The sequence below is a fragment of the Prionailurus viverrinus genome, chromosome A2, assembly GCF_022837055.1.
Source record: "Prionailurus viverrinus isolate Anna chromosome A2, UM_Priviv_1.0, whole genome shotgun sequence".
NCBI lineage: Eukaryota > Metazoa > Chordata > Mammalia > Carnivora > Felidae > Prionailurus > Prionailurus viverrinus.
In genome coordinates this window covers 111,942,309-111,963,643 of record NC_062562.1, presented here as the reverse complement: position 1 = coordinate 111,963,643, position 21,335 = coordinate 111,942,309, and the positions used below count along the sequence as shown (strand labels likewise).

The 21,335-nt window shown below is 35.2% G+C and overlaps 1 protein-coding gene across 1 annotated transcript in view; it reads right to left on the bottom strand.

Moving 5' to 3' along the window:
* The window catches only part of HDAC9 (histone deacetylase 9), a 927,480-nt gene that overhangs the window by 167,893 nt on the left and 738,252 nt on the right, over positions 1-21,335 (bottom strand). Inside the window, exon 22 of the mRNA XM_047849221.1 lies at positions 21,106-21,203. Within this exon, the coding sequence (XP_047705177.1) occupies positions 21,106-21,203 (98 nt within the window). The remainder of the gene's footprint in view (positions 1-21,105; positions 21,204-21,335) is intronic.

Below are 21,335 nucleotides of genomic sequence, written 5' to 3'. Positions count from 1 at the left end.
CTTCATAATTAGACATTTATCCCAGTACAGAGTCAAGGTCGTTAGAGTGAAAGGCTGTAATGCTTACAATTATTTTGCCCCTCATGTTTCTCTGCATGAAGTCAAGGAAGACAGCAGTGCATAGAAGTAAAAGAAGGAATGTTTCCATTAATGCAAAGGTCTCTTGATACTATAGAGGTTGGGAAACAGAGACTCTGAGTCAGTAGTAGAATCAGCTACTGGTTGGGTAGATAGCTCGACCTGGATTTGGCTTAGGATCCCCTCCCCTACTTCTCTTCACCCCTGTGCAAGGGAAACACTAAATGACAGAATAGAAAGCTAAAAAGTAAGGGGCTAGCAACCACAGCCTAATTAAATTTAACATATTTAAGTGGTGAAACCACAGGCAGCTAAAAAGGAGTTGTTCAAGTCCAGCATGGCCACCATTTCTAAACACAGTGGGTGTGATGAACTATGAACAGTATCTTCAGAGGAGAAGCAGGAAAGGAGTGTTTGTGGTGAAGTCTTAAAGTACAATGACAGGAATAAGGAAACTAGGGCTGTTGATGATGGGCCAAGTTAAAAAAATATTACTGCAACTACTTTCTCTAAGTCATGAAAGTGTGCATTTATGTCAGGTTCATAGAGAACAGCCACTAATCAGTCAAGCTTTCAAACTTCTCCACAATAGCACAATGCCAGGCAAGACAGACATTTGGGGATGTATATTTAGAAAAAAAAATTTGCTGTATGGAATCTAGTTTAAAGAGCCCTGGGCTTGATGTCAGACCATCCATGTTTGAACCTATGCTCTGCTGGTCATTGGCTCTGTGATGGAAGTGAGTCCTTTTGCTTTTAACTCTGCCTTTGGAGAGTAGAGTGTGATGGGATTAAAGGATTCCCTCCCTAATTCCATCTACCTCTGAAATCTGACACCAATCACTTTAGCAACCAATTGCTAAAGTTTTCCCATTTTGGTATAAAAGAATTATTTTACACCTTGGTGATATTCAAAATGTTTAACAATCACAACATAAGAACTGATCAATTTGTACAGACACTGACCACATTGCCTTCCTTGGGTTTTAAATGCACTGACAAAATATACTGACCAAAAAAGCTATAATGGCAATGATCATAAATTATAGCAGTTGAAATAATGGCATTTACTATATTTGTTTTTTTCTTAATTGTAGTGACTCCTCACTCCCATCCATTTTTTTAGAAGTTACCCCTGATTTGATTATTTACTCCTCTAAGAGGCTTTTTCGATTTTTCCTCCACTAATTTTTTTCCTACTCAGGCCATTATACGCTGTCCTCACTTCCTTTTATCTATTTTATTTGTCTTCATTTAGCCATTTCTGTACTTTCTTTACCCACATAGTGACCCTTCTTCTGATCCTCTTTTCTAATTGATAATACTCTTGAAGTGTCACAGATTTATTTTCTATGCTGTAAGATACCGTAACAATCTTAGTACTTATTAAATGACCAGCATCAACATCATTATGATCACCATCACTACCATGAGGCCCACAAGAATATCACTTACTTAATATATATATACCCAATATATCAAAAATAAAACTATAGGTTTTCTTCTTTTAAAAAATGTTTATTTTGGGGCACCTGGGTGGCTCAGTTGGTTGAGCGTCTGACTTCAGCTCAAGTCATGATCTCACAATCCGTGAGTTTGAGCCCCGCGTTGGGCTCTGTGCCGAGAGCTTGGAGCCTGGTGCCTGCTTCGGATTCTGTGTCTCCCTCTCTCTCTCTGCTCCTCCCCTGCTCATGCTCTGTCTCTCTCTGTCTCAAAAATAAATCAAAACATTAAAAAAATTTTTTTAGTGTTTATTTATTTTGAGAGAGAGGCAAGAGAGAAAGAGAGAGAGGCAGGGAGAGAATGAGCACAGGGGGAGGGGCAGAGATTTAGGAGACAGAGAATCCCAAGCAGCCTGTGTTGTCATTGCAGAGCCTGACACTGGGCTCAATCTCATAAACTGTTTAGACCATGACCTGAACCGAAATCAAGAGACAGATGCTTAATTGACTGAGCCACCCAGGTGCCCCTAATTTTTCAATTGCTAATCTATGGTAGTGTAATATGTATCAACCATCAGATGGAGGAGCTAAGCATTTCTCAAAAATGTTGTAGCTGCCACCTGACGTGCTTACCAAATACCCATAGTTACATGGCATTAGGCAAATTTCTGGTACAGATCTGGCGAAATCTGCCCACAACAATGGACAAGATTTTTTTAAATACAAATTTTATTCAGTTTTACTTTCTTAGCCTTGACTTTAAAAAGTCTCTCCAAAATAGATTACTGCTAACTTATACTAGTGGAATTAAAAGTGTGTCACTATGGTCCTAGCAAGTAAATATTTCCCTTAATTCTGGTTTTTCTAAATGTCATAATCAGCTGAATAAATTATAGTTCAACCAGCAGTGAAGACAACCAGATATATGAATTATCCTTAGTCTAATGTTTTTTCCAGATAGTTAATTTTTGAAAAAAATCCAATCAACCAATTTTTTAAAACTCTATTCATCTGACTTATTTAATTTCCATGGAATTTAATTACATGATAGTGTTGTGTAGGGATAGGCAAATGTACACTAATGAAATCTAAGAGTTGAAAAGAATATTTCTGCTGCTTTGTTAAATTCTATTGAAATGATTTGTTCTATATTAGTAATACCAATTACACACTAGAACCTAAATTCTTAAATTATAACATTTTCTTTTTTTTTTCTTTTTTTTTTATAAAAATTTTTTTTTTCAACATTTATTTATTTTTGGGACAGAGAGAGACAGAGCATGAATGGGGGAGGGGCAGAGAGAGAGGGAGACACAGAATCGGAAACAGGCTCCAGGCTCTGAGCCATCAGCCCAGAGCCTGACGCGGGGCTCGAACTCACGGACCGCGAGATCGTGACCTGGCTGAAGTCGGACACTTAACCGACTGCGCCACCCAGGCGCCCCTTAAATTATAACATTTTCAAAGACACTTTAAAAGTAAAGATGAGATACTTTATTTCCAAGGAGGTCTATTCTAAGGAGAGCTAGTATCAGATTTTTAATGATGCCCTGAATATATTTTCAGAATCATGGTTTTAGGAAAAAGTTTCTGAAGCCAGACAAAAGAATATTCTAAATCACAGAATTAATTACCTTAGAATTGATGCTGTCTGATCTTAATGGTTATTTAGGATTTTCAGCATTGATATGGAACCCCAAACTCATTTGTTTTTCCTAATGGACTTAACCATACTCAGGGTCACCTACACATTTATTTTGGAATGCATTAAAGCTTTCCATTTGTTTTAATAAACACAATCATACAAAAGTCCTAGACATATTTATTTAATATTTTTAAAAGAGACTGAGAAGTCAATATATTCTGTTTCATTTCATTAATATAAATCACTCTAGTTAAGATGAAACACTCTACATGTGAACCACATTAAAGCAACACTACACCTTAGAAGAAAAGTCAGAGCCAGGCCAGCTCAGGGACTTGCCTCAGTCCAGATTTTGAACGTGTTCACAAACAGGTGCAGACTCTTCACACCAAAGCCAAAATAAAAGTGTATACTCCCCACGCAAACATTGGTTGCTCTCACTACCCCCACTTGGATTTGTTTTGTTTAAATTGACTTCATTATTTTCCCTTTATGGATCCTTTCTGTTCATTCATTCATTCATGATCGACCTTAACATATATTGGTAAGAGAAAAAACATCCTTTACTTTGATCTCCTTGCTCTGTGCCCTACGATGAAAAATACACCAAAGTTGAATTTTTATGACAAGACCATTCTCTATCAGTGCAGTTTCTCTAAGAGATTCTTCACCCTTGTAAAATGTCTGCTTCCCATCACTAGCTAGGATAGCCCCTAATTTTATCTAAGGCTCTTTACATGATATGTTGTACATTGTTTCATTCCAAATGATAGCAATCCAAGGCATTAAGATTATATGAACCAAGACATATTTACTATAAAGCTCGTGAAGCTTAATTTCCACTCACATAGAAACTTCTGGAAGCCCTGCACCTATTTTTGAAATTTTTCCTTTGTATTCTTTTTCTGAGAGTCCCCATCATTGTACAAGATTGAGACCCATAAAAAGGGTCTGCCCCTGAATAGGAATGATAATATGCCTGTGTTGTATGAAATTATCCTTCCCTGGATACCTGAGGAAGTGGGTCCCGCTCATAAGGCTTGAATCAGCAACCCTTTCCCTTATCTGTGTTCTTCTACTGAATGGTCAATATCTCATGCTTTTTTCATAGTAATTTTCACTCCCAACCAGGACTGTAAACTTTTCCAGGGAGACTACTGGATACTTCTGCATTTTCCTCCATAGCAACTAGCTTAGAGTTGAGCCCATATTAGTATTAGATCAGTTATTCCTAAGGCAGCTTTATGCACATCTACTACTTATGAAAAATGCTCCAAAGGCTGAACTGAGACACTGATAAGGCAGAATAGAATTGTACCATTTCTGTACCACTCAGGAGTCATTTCAGAGAGAGCTTTATCTGGGGACAAGTTTCCAATAAACCTCAGTTTCTATGGTATTTCCCCCACACGCATACCTGCCTGCCAGAAGGTTAGAAGGCATTGGTGTGTGGCTGGTCCTGTATTACAAAAGGGGAAAAAAGTCTAATGAATCTAAGCATTCAGGAAACCAGCTTTGAGTTGATGTTTTCATAAAGAAAGAAAATGGAAAATGTTTTTTTTTCATAAATGTATTTTAGAAGACAGAATTAAAGACATTCCATGCTAATGGAATTGTCAAAAGTTGATTAGATGATGTAATATAAATCAATACACTAACATTTCAAAAGAATTACATCATATAGATCCAGGTCTTAACATTTTACCTGTACCCTTTGAAAATTAAAAGTGCAGTTTCATGGGAAGGCAAATAAAGGATGTAAATTACCAAGAGATAGTCATATCTGCACCAGTGGGCAGGCACTGCAGCCCAGATCCTCCTAGGGAAAATGTGGTATGAGCAAAGGCAAGCCACTGTGGGGCAAACTGAAACACTGAAACCAGAACTGATTTCTTCTCAGTATATTTCTAAATCCATTCAAGTTTGTCTTGGTAATGCACTCAGTTTCTCATTTTGAATTAATGGTGATGGAACATCCAACTCTTTTTCTATGCTGACACTAATTTGTGTGATCTTTTAAGTAACTTGCCCAATATATAAAAATGTCTGAGGACAAATCGATAGATGCAGAACTTTTGAACTTTGGCAAGAAAGACGCTTCTTTCTTACGCTGGGCCCAAAAAATGCTATTAATGGGTCATGGAAGGAAACATTTTGTGGGCTTATTCTTCTCTCAGCTGTCATTTTGGGAAGAGAATTGTCACACATCTGCCTCTCCCAGAACAAGAAGTACAAGAGTCTCCATCACATGAAACATTGCTCCTTGTGGCCACACCATGGTTTCTCAAGCACATCCCATATGTAGCACATTGGAATGAGGGTCAATTTAGCCAAGAAAGGTTGTATTCTTCTGTATTATCCAAGAAAGGTATTTTCTTTTAATGTCATAAAGGCTCATTGTCATAATGCTATTTTATGGTGTCTGAATCCTTTGATAGAAAAAAACCTTTTTGTCTTTGCTTGTTTTTATTTAGGCTTTTTTTCTTTTGCTTATATAATTCAACCTACATGGACATCTTAAGACATTGGCTGAGTACTTAGTACTTGAAAGTGCATTTTAAGCAAATGACTAAGGACATTGTTGATTGTTTTGATAATTGCAGTATCTTTCGAATAAACATCTGATAACCACAGCTGTGGTTTAATAAAGTTGAGAACATCTGTACATCTAGAAATGTTATCTTTAGAAACCAAATGACATTGCCACACCATGATATCACAGGATCCGCTTCCAAAGCCACTTGTTTAACCAGGAAAAGTAATATGTTTTAACATTTACTGTCTTATTTCAGGTGTGCTTTCTTATCATGAAAGATATTCACTTAATTAAAACCCTCCCTTATTGACATAAAGACAAATTAATTTCCCCCCTTTTCCCTCAGCAAAACATAATCATGAATAACAAATGAGGTCTTAAAACTTTGTAAGTCCATAAATGGGTTTACCCATAAAACCAATTATATGTTCACACTGCAATTAGTTGCTGTTTGTAAGAGTTAAAAAGAAACAAATCCATGTTTTTAATGTGTCATATCTGATCTCAAATAAGTTTGGGAGATATGTGCACATATTTAAGCTGAAACAAAATATATACAGTAACTGTAAAATACAACCAATTTGCTATAATTTTGAATGGCAGTAACTTTACCCTAAGAAAATTCACTGGATGATTTAATAGTGATATCAAAGAAAACTGACCCTTTTTTCCCTTTTTCTCTCTTGTTGATTCTGTTTCTCCTTTCTTTTTTGGCTTTATGACTCTATGCTAAGGACCACGCAGATGCAACCAGTGGAAAATGGAGATGATAATCTGTAGAATATAGGTCATCCATGTGCTCAGTTTATCTAATAATAAAATTTGATGTATTATAAATAATATATAACATATATTGTACTTATTTTTAACTATATTGAGTATCATAAGAATAAATGATCTTATTTACTTTTATATTATGTTTAATTAATAATGAACTGTCTGCAATACTCACCAAGTTTGTTCCCTATATGTCAGGATTTTCCAAACTATGTTCAGTAAAATGCTAGTTTCCATATTTATAATCATTTTGGGGGAAAGTAATTGGGAAGCAGGGCAATCTATGTTCAAGTAATTTGAGGAAATAACACATTAAATAACATGATAAATTTCCTTAATACCTAAAATTGTTGTCTTAAATTTGCTTTTGCAAATTATTTATCATTAAGGGGAGATTTTTTTTTCACCATAAGATATTTTAATCGTTGAGAAACACTTGCTAGCATCCCCTGAATCTACTGTTTAGCACACTGTAGTATGGAAAATCCTTTCATTGCTATCTCAACTTTAGAGCCATTATTGGGTTGTTTGGTCTCCCAAAGATCTTTGTGGTAGATGTCTTAACTCTGCTCAAGCTGCCATAACCAAACACCATAAACTGGATGGTTTAACAACGGAAATAGAAATTCCCACAATTCTGGAGCCTAGAGTCTGAGATTAGGGTGCCAGCATGTGCTCACATGGCCTCTCCTCAGTGCACAGAGAAGGAGAAAGGGAGAAGAGCAAGCTCTGTGATGTCTCTTCACTAATCCCATCAGATCAGAACTCTGCCCTCATGATCTCATCTAACTCAATTACTTCCCACAGGCCCCATCTCCAAACACCATTGCACTGGGGGTTACAGTATCAACAAATGAATTGACACATTCAGTCAATAACAGTGTCTAATGAAAAAGCAAATATTTTGAATTAGCTGAGTATTCTAAGACTCTTCTTTTTTTCTGATTGGTGTTGAGTTGATATCAGGTTCATCACTGACCAAGGTCTGTCAAGGGCCTCCTTAGTTTCTTTTAGGAGAAATTAGGGAGTAAAAGCTTAGTTTTGTCTCCTTAATGCTAATTTCCCTGGGTTCTCCATGTGGTTACTTAGGTGAAGCCACATCCTTGGGGAGAACCAGTGCCAAATTCAGCCTGTGCAAAAGAACACTCAGAAAGGAGTACTAAATGAATGGTCACCAGGATAATGCATGAAATGAGAACACATTAATGTCAAGTTTACTTAAATAATGCAAAAATAATTAACTTTTTATTTCAAAAAGAGCCAAATCAGATGGTGTCATTCATGATTTTCCTAACCAAAAGGTGTTAAATAGGACAGGAAATGGGCTCTGACTTCATGTCCCTTGGCTATTTATGGCATGTCCAGGTCTCTTCATCTAAGAGGGCTAAGGGGTGAATAATTATTACTTCATTAAGATGCAGAAACCATCTTTTTCAATTGTACCAAAAGAGGAATAGCAGCAAGCTTCAGGAGGATGGACTCTTTGGTGATACTATAGCTGACCCCTAAAGAGGGAGGCTTCCTCAGTTTTGCTTGCTTCTTGGCTTTGGACTGGATTGGGAACCCTTATGTATAACCTGTTTGTGAAACACTCTAGAAGCCAGGCTTTAATTTTGTAGAGTCTCCTGAGGGGTCTTTATTCCTGAGGGTGTCAAGACAACTCTCACACCACAGGAGGGTCCCTCACTTATTTCTACTTCAAAGGGGCATTAATAATAATCCTCCTTATTATAGAATCCAACCAGACCTTTTGTGTTTTGATGACTGAGAGGTGTTGTATATATATATTTTCAATATATCAGGTGCAATATTTTCAGACCCCCAAAATAAACGTTCTTTCTGCGAAAAACAGGCACAAACAAAAATGTTTTGAAAAGTAATCACTTGTTTAAAAAATGGAAATTGGGCTTCTGTGTTCTAAGGAATGTATGTGCATAATGGTGAAATTCAACACTGGTAAATGATCTGACTACCTCAAAGTGAAGTTTTTGCCTTCCTACAGTGGCCTTTAACCCTGTCCTTTCCTCCAATCTGAGAAGAGCTGATGTTGATGGAACATATAATGGCCCCTTTCCTGTGTAGTAAAGTCAGCAATAAAGCTTAGTAATTAAGGGTACCAGGGAGGCCCAGCCCAGCAGGCTAGTGGTGTGGCGAACACTTTTAGAACTTCAAACAATATCAAAGTCACTAAGAAACGGGCCTAGCTCAGTTCTGGTTTGAATTAAGCCTCACTTCCACACGCACTTTTCAAATCCAAGCTCAGACAAGAAAGCCAAGGCCTTCTGGATTTCATTAGAGCCAATTATCTTATCTGTTTCATCTCAGGCCTGACCCTAAGGCTGGCAAACAGCTATTCAGTGCATTTGTGTGGTTGTTTGAGAAAGCCTCCAGTCAGCCAATGGCCCGAGGACCTGCTAATTAAAACACTGTTGCCCCCCTGCCTCTAGTGATTAAATATTTTCAAGCTTTTGTAAATAATTTTTCCATTCTTTGCCCCAAGCCTCAAAGGTCCAATACATGCAGTAATTTATTTAGTTTGTCAGAGAATACTGTTGGAAATAGGGTCATAATGGAACCTTTGGAAATTTTTATACGTCTTCGTACTTCTGAAAGTGACAGTTTATAAACCAGCTAAATGTGTATACTATTCCTGATATAATTATGCCCTAATGGCCTTTCTCCTTTTGAAGTGATATAGTGTATAACAGGCTTACATTTTGTCAATAATCATATTTCCTCAAATGTCAACATAATATCTAGCATCGGAATTTAATGAGATCATTTAAGTCCTAGAAATTTTATCAAGGTATATTGCCTTCAAGTTTTTTGCCTGAGGGTGGGTCACAGTCACAAAAACAAGATTGGGAAGAAGACTAATCAAATTCTTGCTTGCTCTCTGTGGCAAGGAACTGCTAGAGAACATGGTGAATTCTTTCCAGAACCAACTTCTGAGAAATCAGTTGTGTGATTAATATGATGCCACTTGAGAAAATAAAACATTCAAGAAGAACACTGAATTAAAAACTTTTCCCAGACCTAATTTATATGCACAGTGATCTAAGAATCTCAGAATGATACTTACCTTGCATCTGACCTGTGGTGATGGGGAGGACATTAAAAACTTTCTTTATAGCTCTGACATACACTAAAGCACACATGGGTTTGGTAAATACCCTAGGAAGCCCACTATGACCCTCCTGACACATGGACTTCCCTGCCTCCGTGTTCCATGGGTTTCATATGGCCGCATGTACCAAAGTGCATGAAACTCCAGGCTGTCATGGACCAAACACAGACAGAGTGGGTAGACACAGCATGCAGACACCTCTCTCTTCCCCTTCTGCCCTGGGTACAGCCACACAGACTTACAGCTCTTCTAAGCCAATTCGGCCAGGTTTTATTGGAGAAAAATAAAAACCCAGAGTTTTGTTTGTTGTTGTTGTTGCTCTTTTTGAAGTATTACAAGAAAAAATGTTGGCAGGCTCATTAGCTGCATCCAGTTTTCACTAACACACCTATGAAAAAGAACTATGGGACTGAACAGCTCTGTTTCTGTTGTTCTTAAAATGACACTTTGGTCTTATCCTAAATAATAGGCTTTTAATAAAAACATCCACCAAAGGCAAACAATTAAACAATACATAAAGCACCAGGGGGCAACGTCGTGGTTTAGTTACAGTCTGGAGCCATTCCAAAGGAGAACATGTGGGTATTTTACAAGGAACAATGCCCTTTTCCAAAGTTATTATGAAACAACAAAATTTTAAATTGGGCCTCATAAGTCCTTCAAATTTGGTACAAGATTTCATGCTCAGCTCTGATAATGGGAGTAAATCTTTACATACTAATTTTTTCCAAAGCATGTTTAGAGAACTGTGTCAAACATTTTATATATCAAAAACACACACACATCCATATGTACATGTATACACACATATGGTATATGTGTACACATATCTGTATACATATATATCTAAACATAATGCAGTGTTATGTATTTATGTATGCATACATGTATGCAAATATAGCAAATATTATATATAATGTAATGATATATATCTATACGATATATATCATCGCTATTTTAGAAGACAGACAAAATATTAATTTGTTAAGTTTAAAAAATATTGACAATAGTAAACAGGTGAGTGATCCTTACATATTAATTAAATATTTTTCATTTGGATTCTAGATACAATTATTTGATTTTTATCAACTGTCATATCCTCAAGAAACAAAGTGAAATGTATTAACAAACTTTGGCAGACTTCAGTTCCCTGAAAAGTTTAGAATTTAATCATTTTTAACTAAATCAGTAAAATATGACACACACCAGATTTTATTATTTCTGTCCCTGCCTTTTTCACCTGCTATAAATTATACTATATTTATGTAATTATATTTATTGGAAGGCAGTCATCACTGAATAATTTCTGTAATGATATTTTCAATCTAGAAATCCTGCACTATAAAAGGGAAACTCACACAAAGAAGGGAACTTGTATACACAAAGGAAAGTCAGAGGCTTGATGTGGTAACTTTAGTGTCTAAGAGACTTCTTCTGAAACTGAAAGCAGAGGGTCCAGTGACCAAGCTTTCTTGGGCTACAAAACTTTTAAATTATAGATTTGTGCCCACTCCATTCTTGCTCTGGATTGCAAATAAATTCCTCTTCACTATTTTGCCTTTGACTTTGTTCGAGTAAAAATGCCCCTTTGTTTCTGAAATTCAGTCCATAATAGCAACTCCAATATTATTTTAATTTCAAGAAGATATCAACCAACAAAAATACACATCCTAGGTAAATCAATATTTTTGTTTTCAAGTACAACAATATGTATCTTTCTTTAATAGGTCAGATAATGTATAGATGCTATTTTCCTGATGAACTTTTCCACAAGTGTCTTGGTATGCAAAATACCTTCAAAGTGAAATGTAGATGCATTTAAAAATTTTGCAAAGATTTAAAGGTGACTCAATCATCCATCACACCTCTTCTCCTACTCACTTTTTAAATTGCAAATATGAAATAAAATGGCAAGAATGTTATTTTGCTAAGTCCTTCCCATTAGAAATTAAGTAGTTCATAAATCCACTGCCCTCCATATGGCTTTACGTAACATCAGTGCTGGTCTTCAGAATAGAAGATGTTTAGACAATCCCAAGACCGTGGTGCCCACAAGAAAGATGGGAGATTCAAAGAAAAGTCCTCACCCTTCTAAAAGAGTGCCAGGGGAGTTTAAATGTCTGCATAAAATAAATGGGAACAGATGCTGATTTATAAGTTTCATCTACATTACATCAAATCATTGGGATGAAATATGGAAAACTGAGTCTATCATCCAGATGTTTGATGTCATGCAAAGGCTTGGACTATTCTCTGAAAGTCCTGCCTACCAGAAAATGGTGTAAACTTCAGCCCTGAGCCTCAAAAGTAGTATGTGAACAGATTTTCTGTTGAACAGAAGTTTTCCAAAGATGATTCCTCTACCTGGAAAAGTAAGTGAATTTCCCTTAGTGAACATTACCTTGTTCTCAAAAAAGGGACTACAAATTTGCATTTATGGTATATTAAAACAAAATTTCTCTTTTTCCACATTATTTGTCATCTCAACAAACTTAGTTATAACAAACTTTAGGTATGAAATCATGGATATAAAGGGGAATTATTTAGTTTCAAGGAAACACATCTAAGACCCAAAGGCACTGAAATTTGGTTAATAGCTGTCCAAAGAAATATAAAATAAGTGACTTCTACTTGGTTTTATCTTACCAGTAAGTGAAGCATGATTTTAATATATTCACTAAAATTGTGGAAAAGTGTGACTCCATAGTTTCTCCATTATATTTATATAATAATTAAATGCAAGACAATTCCATTATTACAAGAAGATAAGTTAATGAATTGATCTGAGTTGCTTGACAACCCAAAAGATCTGCTATTTCTGGCCTAAAAACCTCCACATATTTCATGGAAAGCTTTCATCTCTTGATATCTCTGAGTATTATTACACATATGTTGGAAGGATTTTGTGCAAGAAAAAAGTTTTATAACCCATTGTTCCATCTTGAAAATAAAAACAAATCATTTTTAGTCACGCAAATTGCTTTCTTTCCTAGAACTGCTAGGGAAAAGATTTAATTGAACATAGCTACACTTTTAATTAGTCCTTATTATTTGGAAAACTGTATAACTGCTACACAAGTTCCTGGAAATTTTGGGCTTTAAAATTTCTAACTCAGAAGGGAAAAATGTTGTCTTAAAATTTTTACAGTGGATTTGACCTTTTTAAATAATAATAAAAACTATGTTGGAGCATTTGAACTACTTTAAATAGTTCTTCGCGGCAGATAATATAATTCGCCTTTCAAAACTTCAAGCACTTCAAGATACTTCCTGGACTTTTTACCTGAGCTCTCTACTGTCTAATAATATCATATCTCTTTGATGCTCAACTCAAAAATGAAGTTTGCAAGTTTCCTAAGGAAGACAGGTGTGCATAAGATCAATTTACTCTTAGGGTCAGGGAGCAGAATTCTAAGGGTATCTAGAGACACACACCTATAGAAATTGTAATTTTTTGATGAAAATTGGTACAATATGTTGCACAGATGAAAGAGAAAAAAATGTTGTTAAACTATACTTATTGCTGAAACTAAAGAGCAGATAGAGCTGACAGCTTTCTAAAATTTATTCCTATGGATCTTTTTCTTCTGACCTGTTCTGATAAAACTTCTTGAAACATCTCTACATGCTGAATATAAAGAAAAGAATCTGGACAATAAGTAAAAGTGTCCATCACATCAGCAGTAAATTCATATACATTGCTCTTCATTGAAATAAAATATCAATAGATGAAAATCATTACTGCTTTGTTCCCAAGATTGATTGACAAGTTCAGATTTGAAGCCCACATCTTCTTTATTAGCCAAGTCTTTCAGAAACAGAAAATGTGGGCTTGATTTGTGAGCTATGATAAATGGTCTGGGAAAGATGGTAGTAGGGCCAATTTGATATGTACAGTATTTCATATTGGCAAATTGTTTCAAGAAATTCCACCCGCTTTCCCAAAATTTCTTCAACATCCTTGGGAAAATACATACTATCATGAGCATAATATATTTGGTTGTCACTAACAATTGAGAATCCATTTCAAGACTGGGAAGCATCAACCACAGCTCTTAGAGACAAAATAAGACCCCAAATCATTTTTGCAGTATTGAGTATGATTTTTAGATGACAACAAATCATTCTTTATTTCAAAATTGGATCTAAAAGTTAATTTATCATTCTATATTCCATTAAAATTTAATTTGGTATTTCTCAAGTTCAATTATATACTCATTTCAAAAAATGTAAATGTATACATAAGAAGAAAATATTCCTTTTAACAAAGAGGGAAAACATATATTTCACACTGTAAATAGTCTGGTTATAAAAAGGAAGAAAAATTATAGGGGCTTTGTTTGATAGGCTCTCTTATTATGTCAGATGAGGTAGAAAGGCACACAGAGAAGTGGCTTGGAGTTATTATGTAAGGGTAGTGAAAATCTAGGAGTTATTTTCAATTTTAAAAGTGTTACCAATTTAGATGTCCAAACCAAATGTTGGATAGACTAAAATGTATTTGCAAAGAATTTCTCACTATATTATTGTTTTGTCACTCCTACTCTTGATAGAGGAACTATAGTTTATAGCTTGGGGCCCAAAGAGTACTGTCTTCACATTGACTCTTATTGTCATTGAGTCCCTAATCACCATTTACCAGCTGTGGGGCATCAGGAAACCTACTGAAACTCAAAAGGGGCTTGGTATCCTCATCTAGCAATTGGGAGCCCTTAATTTGTAAGATGAAAAAAAAATGAGCAACTAACAAATATTAAGTCTTCAATGAAGGGTCTATGCTATTATTATCATTATGTTATTTTTACAATGATACTACTTTCCACTCTCTTAGCATTAAATCATATGAAAATATGATAAAAGTAAGAACAATATAAAATATTTACTTAGTTGGCATTACTAACAAGAAAGAACATAAATATTTATTATGGTCTTACCTCTTTCTCAGACAGAATTTAGCAATCTCTTATATATGACAAGAATATTTAGAAGTCAGTCCTCTAAAACTAGAAGAGTGATGGTATGTTTGCTTAAATAACAAGGAGACAAAATAAAATATTGCACTTATTTATGTCCCCTGACCAAAATTATCTACCATCTTTCCATGGTAAACTCAACCACTCTAAGAAAACTCCAGGATAATCATTACTGTTTAGCTGTCAAAGGAACACTTGCTTTATGAATATGACAATAAAGGGTTCAATTCTTTGTTCTCAAGTTATATGTGTATTTTTTTTTAATTTTTTGCCACAGGTGGGAAAGAATCATAGAAAGCCAAGGTTCTCATTTTAAAGATGCTGCACCTAGAACAGAACCAACAGTTTAGTGAAGTGAGAATAACTATGCTATCTAGTCAAGTTTCCAGTCACAGTCTTGTATTAATGGATTTTCAATTTGTTTATATCATTAAAGCAAACAGGTATGAACCAAATACAGGAGAAAAAGATATAGGCTGTTTGGACTGTGTATGTACTCAAATGATTGGACTGCTTGGAAGATGTAACAAATATACCTACTTGGTTATGTGGTCTAAGTATTTTAGCAAAGGCCATATTTATAACTACAAATATTTTGATTAGAGAGACTTCATAAGTCAGTAAAGAAAAAATAGGTAGTTTACAAAAAAGTAACAACAAAAATTTTGGGTAGATGTTTTCTAAATTAGAAAACTCACTCAAATCCCCTTTTGTAGTTGGCATACGAACAATCTCAGTGAAATAGAATAGTTATGGGTCAGAGTTTTCCCCTGAATATTCCTTAATAACTACTATTTATAGATACTTTGTCTTTTGGAAATCCTCAACACTAGCAAATATTAATTATGGTACTACAGACTATAACACACTAGGTTGGGGAGTTGTTATTTCTTAAATCACAACTTGTTTGTATCAAAGGAACCCAAATCAACAGTTCTATTCTACTCTCTTAGCTACTCTTCAGTGTATGTCAAATGAGTCATTTATTATTTTAACAAAACCTGATTTTAAGGGGCTTGTACTTCGTTTTTGAAATTAAAAAGCTACACAGGAATTGTCATTTATTCACTCATTCACTCGTTCATTTATTTATTGAATAAAATAGGCAACATTTCAAGAACTACTAATGTCCTACTTCCACATTGGAAACTGCTCATTTTTAAAAAACATTTGGAGATGTTGACTTCATTAGATTTAATTAGGAGCATGAGATATTGTGTCCTGCCCACTATAAACAAACAATTTAAATGGTCTTTTATAAATAATCATTTAAACATCTGCAGAACTCTTAAAGAATTATTAGAAAAAATAATGCATCCAGTGCTCATCTAGGGACTATAGATGAAACAGAACAATTGGGAAAATATTTTGAAGTGACTGAAACAGACCCTGCTTAGCAGGCATTCAAAAAAATATTTATTAAATGAAGAGAAGACATCTGACAATATTATAACCAAATGAATGAGTGTTCAGAGTTCCTTGTAAAATATACTCCTTGAGGAGCCAAGAGATAGATAGGTTTCAGATTTTTGCTAGGGTGACTTAATGCCAGGGGTTTCCAGTGCTTCTACTGTAGCCAGTATCATTTCCTCTCTAACTCATTCATTTATTCATTGATTCATCCAGCCAGCATCACTGAATAGCTCTTTTTTTGCAATGCTGTGTACCAGACATTTGTGACTTAGATTGGGGGTTAAGGTCTTATATTTTGGTAGAATTTCATTGTGCTTTGTAACTCCTTAGTCTCTTAATTGATGAACAATAGGAAAGAGTAGCAATGTGGTGTGACAGAGAAATTTTAAGAGCCATAAACTGAATGCACACCATGGCACTTACACTTAGTAGTTCTGTGGCTTATGCAAACAAACCATTTAAAAATTAGCCATAATGTTTATAAAAGTTCTAATCTAGGACCTTGCATTTAAGACATCAATAAATGAACATTAAAAAAAATTTTAAGGGGCACCTGGGTGACTCAGTCGGTTAAGCGTCTGACTTTGGCTCAGGTCATGAGCTCGCAGTTCATGGGTTCAGGCCCCACGTCGGGCTCTGTGCTGACAGCTCAGAGCCTGGAGCCTGCTTCAGATTCTGTCTCCCTCTCTCTCTGCTCCTCGCCCACTCACATTATCTCTCTCTCTCTCAAAAATAAACATTAAAAAAAATTTAAAAAATTTTTAAAAATGGGGGGCGCCTGGGTGGCTCAGTCAGTTAAGTGTCCAACTTTGGCTCAAGTCATGATCTCGCAGTCTGTGAGTTTGAACCCCGCATTGGACTCTGTGCTGACAGCTTAGAGCCTGAAGATTCTGTGTCTCCCTCTCCCTCTGGCCCTCCCCCCCTCAGGCTCACTCACTCTCTCTCTCTCTCTCTTTCAAAACTAAATAAACACTAAAAAAAAATTTTTTTAAAGACCTCAATAAAGATAGCCATAATTATTTTATGAAATGGTAGCCTTGGAATACACTTTAGTTCAACATAAAAGATATCTGATATTATTGGATATTTTTTAAAGTTATGAAAAATCTTAAATATATTTTCGATTTTTTAGGGATGAACAATAACTACATGGAAGAAATAACTAGTTATGTGAACTAATTTACATATTCAATTTAACTTTTAAAATTATTTTAAAGCTTATAGAAAACATGAAATTTTTTCATTTGCCTGCAATATTCTTTTTGCCATAGAAAAAGCACATAATAGAAACCACAAGAATAATCTATGTGACAAACATTGGTAAAACAAGCAGCCATCTTATATTTCCCTATAGCTGCACAGAGAGAGGCTTTCCCTCCAAAAATACTATCAATTAAAAATTGATTAACAATTAAAAATTAAGAAAAAAAGAAAAGGCCCCATTTACTTTTTCCTCCATCTTCATATACTGCACTCACAAATGGATGCCAGAAAGATCTTCAGTTTTAATACCGGGAAACAAGGGTTGTATTAAGAAGTATATGCTTATAAAGTAATACTACATCAAAAATTGTTTTTGGAGTTTATCTTACTAAAACTCCAGATTAGAAAGGAATTTATATATTCATATGGGCAATTCTTTGCCAACAAAACAGTTTATGGAGTATGATCCATATTCCTGCCAGGCAATCCCACCCTTAAACTCTTAAGCCAACAGAGCAAGATCATTTCATGACTCTATGGTTTTCACAGTCTATTTTCTCTGCTTCGTATAAGTGCCCCCTACTCCAATTGCTTTACCCCTTGAAAACTCACTCATCCTTGAAAACACAGGTCCAACAAAACTTGATGAAGCCTTTCCTGAAACTCTTCAGGAATAGTTCACTGTATTATCCCCTCTACGTCTAAGCACATTTGTTCTCTAGAATAGTAAGCATCACTTCTTTTATGATCCTTGAGCAAGTCAGCTCAAAATTCCAAGTACTCATCACTGTGCCTGGTACACAATATGTGTTCTATGAATGTTTTTGAAGAGATGATTTACTTTCTTGATTCCTCTATAACAACTTCACAAGTACTTCTAGTCATACAAGTTGAATGGCAAAGAGACCTCGTATAGTTCAAAATTAACAGAATTATTATGGTTTAAATCTGGTTTCTAAATAGCTATAAACCTTAAAAGCTAAAATTTTACATTTCATCTGCCTAGCTAGGTAATATTGCTTCTCCTCTAACTAAGCTTAGGTATGGTGACTGCACTGGGAAGTTTAGAAAAGTTTACTAATATAAAGTGTCTGCATTCCAGGCAAACAGAAAGTACCACTCTTGAGGACATTCAGTCACTTTCAAGAGCACTTGATTCACTTACCATTTCATTCAAAAAACAATAATGTATACTTACTATCTGTTTTCACATTATTTAATGAAATTGTTGTGTTCAAAGGGGTTATTCAAACAACTTTTTAAATTAATTAATTAATTAACTAATTATTTTTCTGAGAAAGACCCAGAGCATGAGTGGGGCAGGGGTAGAGAGAGAGGGAGACATAGAACCCAAAGCAGACTCCAGGCTCTGAGTTGTCAGCACAGAGCCCTACTCTGGGCTGGAACCCATCAACAGTGAGATCATGACCTGAGCCAAAGTCAGATGCTTATCCAACTGAGCCACCCAGGTGCCCCCAAAGGGGTTCTTTGAAAACATTCTTACCCACCATTCACTTTGTGATGTGAGAACAAGTAGTACAAAATATAAACTCTCTTTCCCTGCTGGGTACGCATAATCCATTTTAGGTAAAGCCTTAATACCCCAAATAGTATTATGATAATAAAAAAACTAAGAATTGCATATTGCAGATCAATGGATATAATCATTGCTATAGTAAGGTTGACAATTAAATGTATCATGCTAGTTACCAAGTTAACTTGGTAAACAAATAAATTCTTATGTGATGTATTAAAGTGTTTATCCCATTAGAGTTCCTTTAAAATATTAATAATGTTTCGTAAGTTGCAAATATAGGTAAACAGAATTCATAGCAGTGAAACTTCTGAAGTTTCTTAATGCAATTTTTTAGTGTCATTATAAATTAACCCAAAATATCTTTATAGGCAACCCAGTCTTTAAGTAAATAAACTTATTTCAGCTATTTTTTTCTGTAAATAGTATAGATATTTGAAGGTATATATTTTTTCCAAAATAAAAATATGGAATGTGGGTAGAATTGTCCTTAGTGTCTCAAAACCAGATTTACTTATTATTTTATTTTAGAAAGAGAGAGAGTGAGCAGAGGAGAGGGACAGAGGGAGAGAGAGAATCGTAAGCATGCTCCACATTCCGTGCAGAGCCCAACATGGGACTTGATCTTATGACCCTGGAACCATGACCTGAGCTGAAATCAAGAGTTGGCCACTCAACTGACTGAGCCACCCTGGACACCCCTAAATATATTTATTTTTAATGTATTTTTTTGAAAATAGATATTTTCTTTCATTTTCCTGGGCCTGTTTGCAAATGAAAAATGACTGAAATGAGAAATTGAAGTATGCATGATATACAGGACAGCAGAAACTCACTAAAACTTAACTTGTGGGAAAATTTCCCTATTATATCCTTAAGTTTCAAATACATCATCAATAGGATTTTCGCCTTGGGAATTTATAAATGGTAAATTTAAAAATAATGCTTCTAAGATTTCTTATGCAGTTGTTTGTTTTACTTTCCACTAAACAAAACACCCCCAAATCATGCATTAACAATAGGTTAAAATCTCCTAAAATCTTGCAAGTGAGGTAATATTGACATAATTTGATATTTCTCCTTAAAATAGTCCTTTACAAGGACTGATAGTATGTTTTCAACACCAGAGAATTAATGTCTTTTAAAAAAAACTCCATATCCAAAAGAAAGCTTTTAACTTATTGCATTTCTTGCTTGAATTAATTTTAAAAGTTCTTTATAGGAGAAAATAGCAGAACATAATATGTATATACAAACCTATCTTTCAATTACTGCTTACATTTTGTAGAGAAACTGAAAACAATGAATTAATCAGTTGATTTTTTTTTAATTTATATTTTAAAATATAATTTGTTGTCAAGTTGGCTAACATACAGTGTATACAGTGTGCTCTTGGCTTTGGGAGTAGATTCCCATGATACATCACTTACATACAAGTGCTGGTCTCAACAAGTGTGCTCCTCAATGCCCATCACCCATTTTCCGCTCCCCCCCAACCCCCCCGCCCCCCTTATCAACTCTCAGTTTGAGATGTGGTTTATATATACAATGGAATACTACTTGGCAATGAGAAAGAATGAAATCTTGCCATTTGCAACAACGTGGATGGAAGTGGAGGTTATTATGCTAAGTGAAATAAGTCAGTCAGAGAAAGACAGATGTCATATGTTTTCACTCATATGTGGGATTTGAGAGACGTAACAGAGGACAATGGGGAAAGGGAAGGGGAAAAAATAGTTTCAAACAGAGAGGGAGACAAACCATAAAAGACTCTTAAATACAGAGAATCAATTGATGTTTTAATGTGAGAGGGAAAATATACATATTATGAAAGAGAAAAGTCATTTACTCTACCATGAAATCAGACTGCCTAGGCCAAAATTCCAAAAGTGAGCTAGCTCCTCAGAACCAAGAATGCTGAGAGGTGCTATGTGCAAAAGGGAATCGTAGTCCAATGAAATTTGGGAAATGCCTATTCAACAAAATTAAGTAGGTAATAAAGGACTTTTCAGAGCATCTAATATGCTAACGTTCATTCTAAATCACATGTTATAATAAGCAGCAGTTTCCAGAACTACTTAATAAAATTTTTCCCTTTTCTTTTTTGTAGAGAGGGGATAGCATGCCTACGCCATTGGCCATATACCTATACAACTACAATTAGGTTTTGATGTACCTTTTTTTCTTACACATATTCTTTATGTGGCTTTGTAGCAATATTCAGTTCCCCTAAACCAAACATTTTTTAGAGCTTTGATGGAATGGCTCCTTTAGCCACTTTCCCTTGTTTAAAACTTACATTTCTCTTTTACAACTCGTGTTGTTTCAATGGACATTTGTTTTCTAATTTGCCACTCTCAGAAAAAGAAGTACCAACCTGAATGCTTCAAGGTACTCAATATCTCCCATGGGGGGATCAAGGCCACCTGTCCAGGCAATATTTATATTGTATCCTTCTCCTAGCCCTGTTCCAACCTAGGAAGAAAAAAAAAAAACAAAACAATAACACAGTGGGCAGATGAGGGTGCAGGGAAGAAAGCAAGAAGAGAAGAAAACAAACACATGTGAGCTCTCGAAATAAACATCAAACAACATGTCAAATCAGCC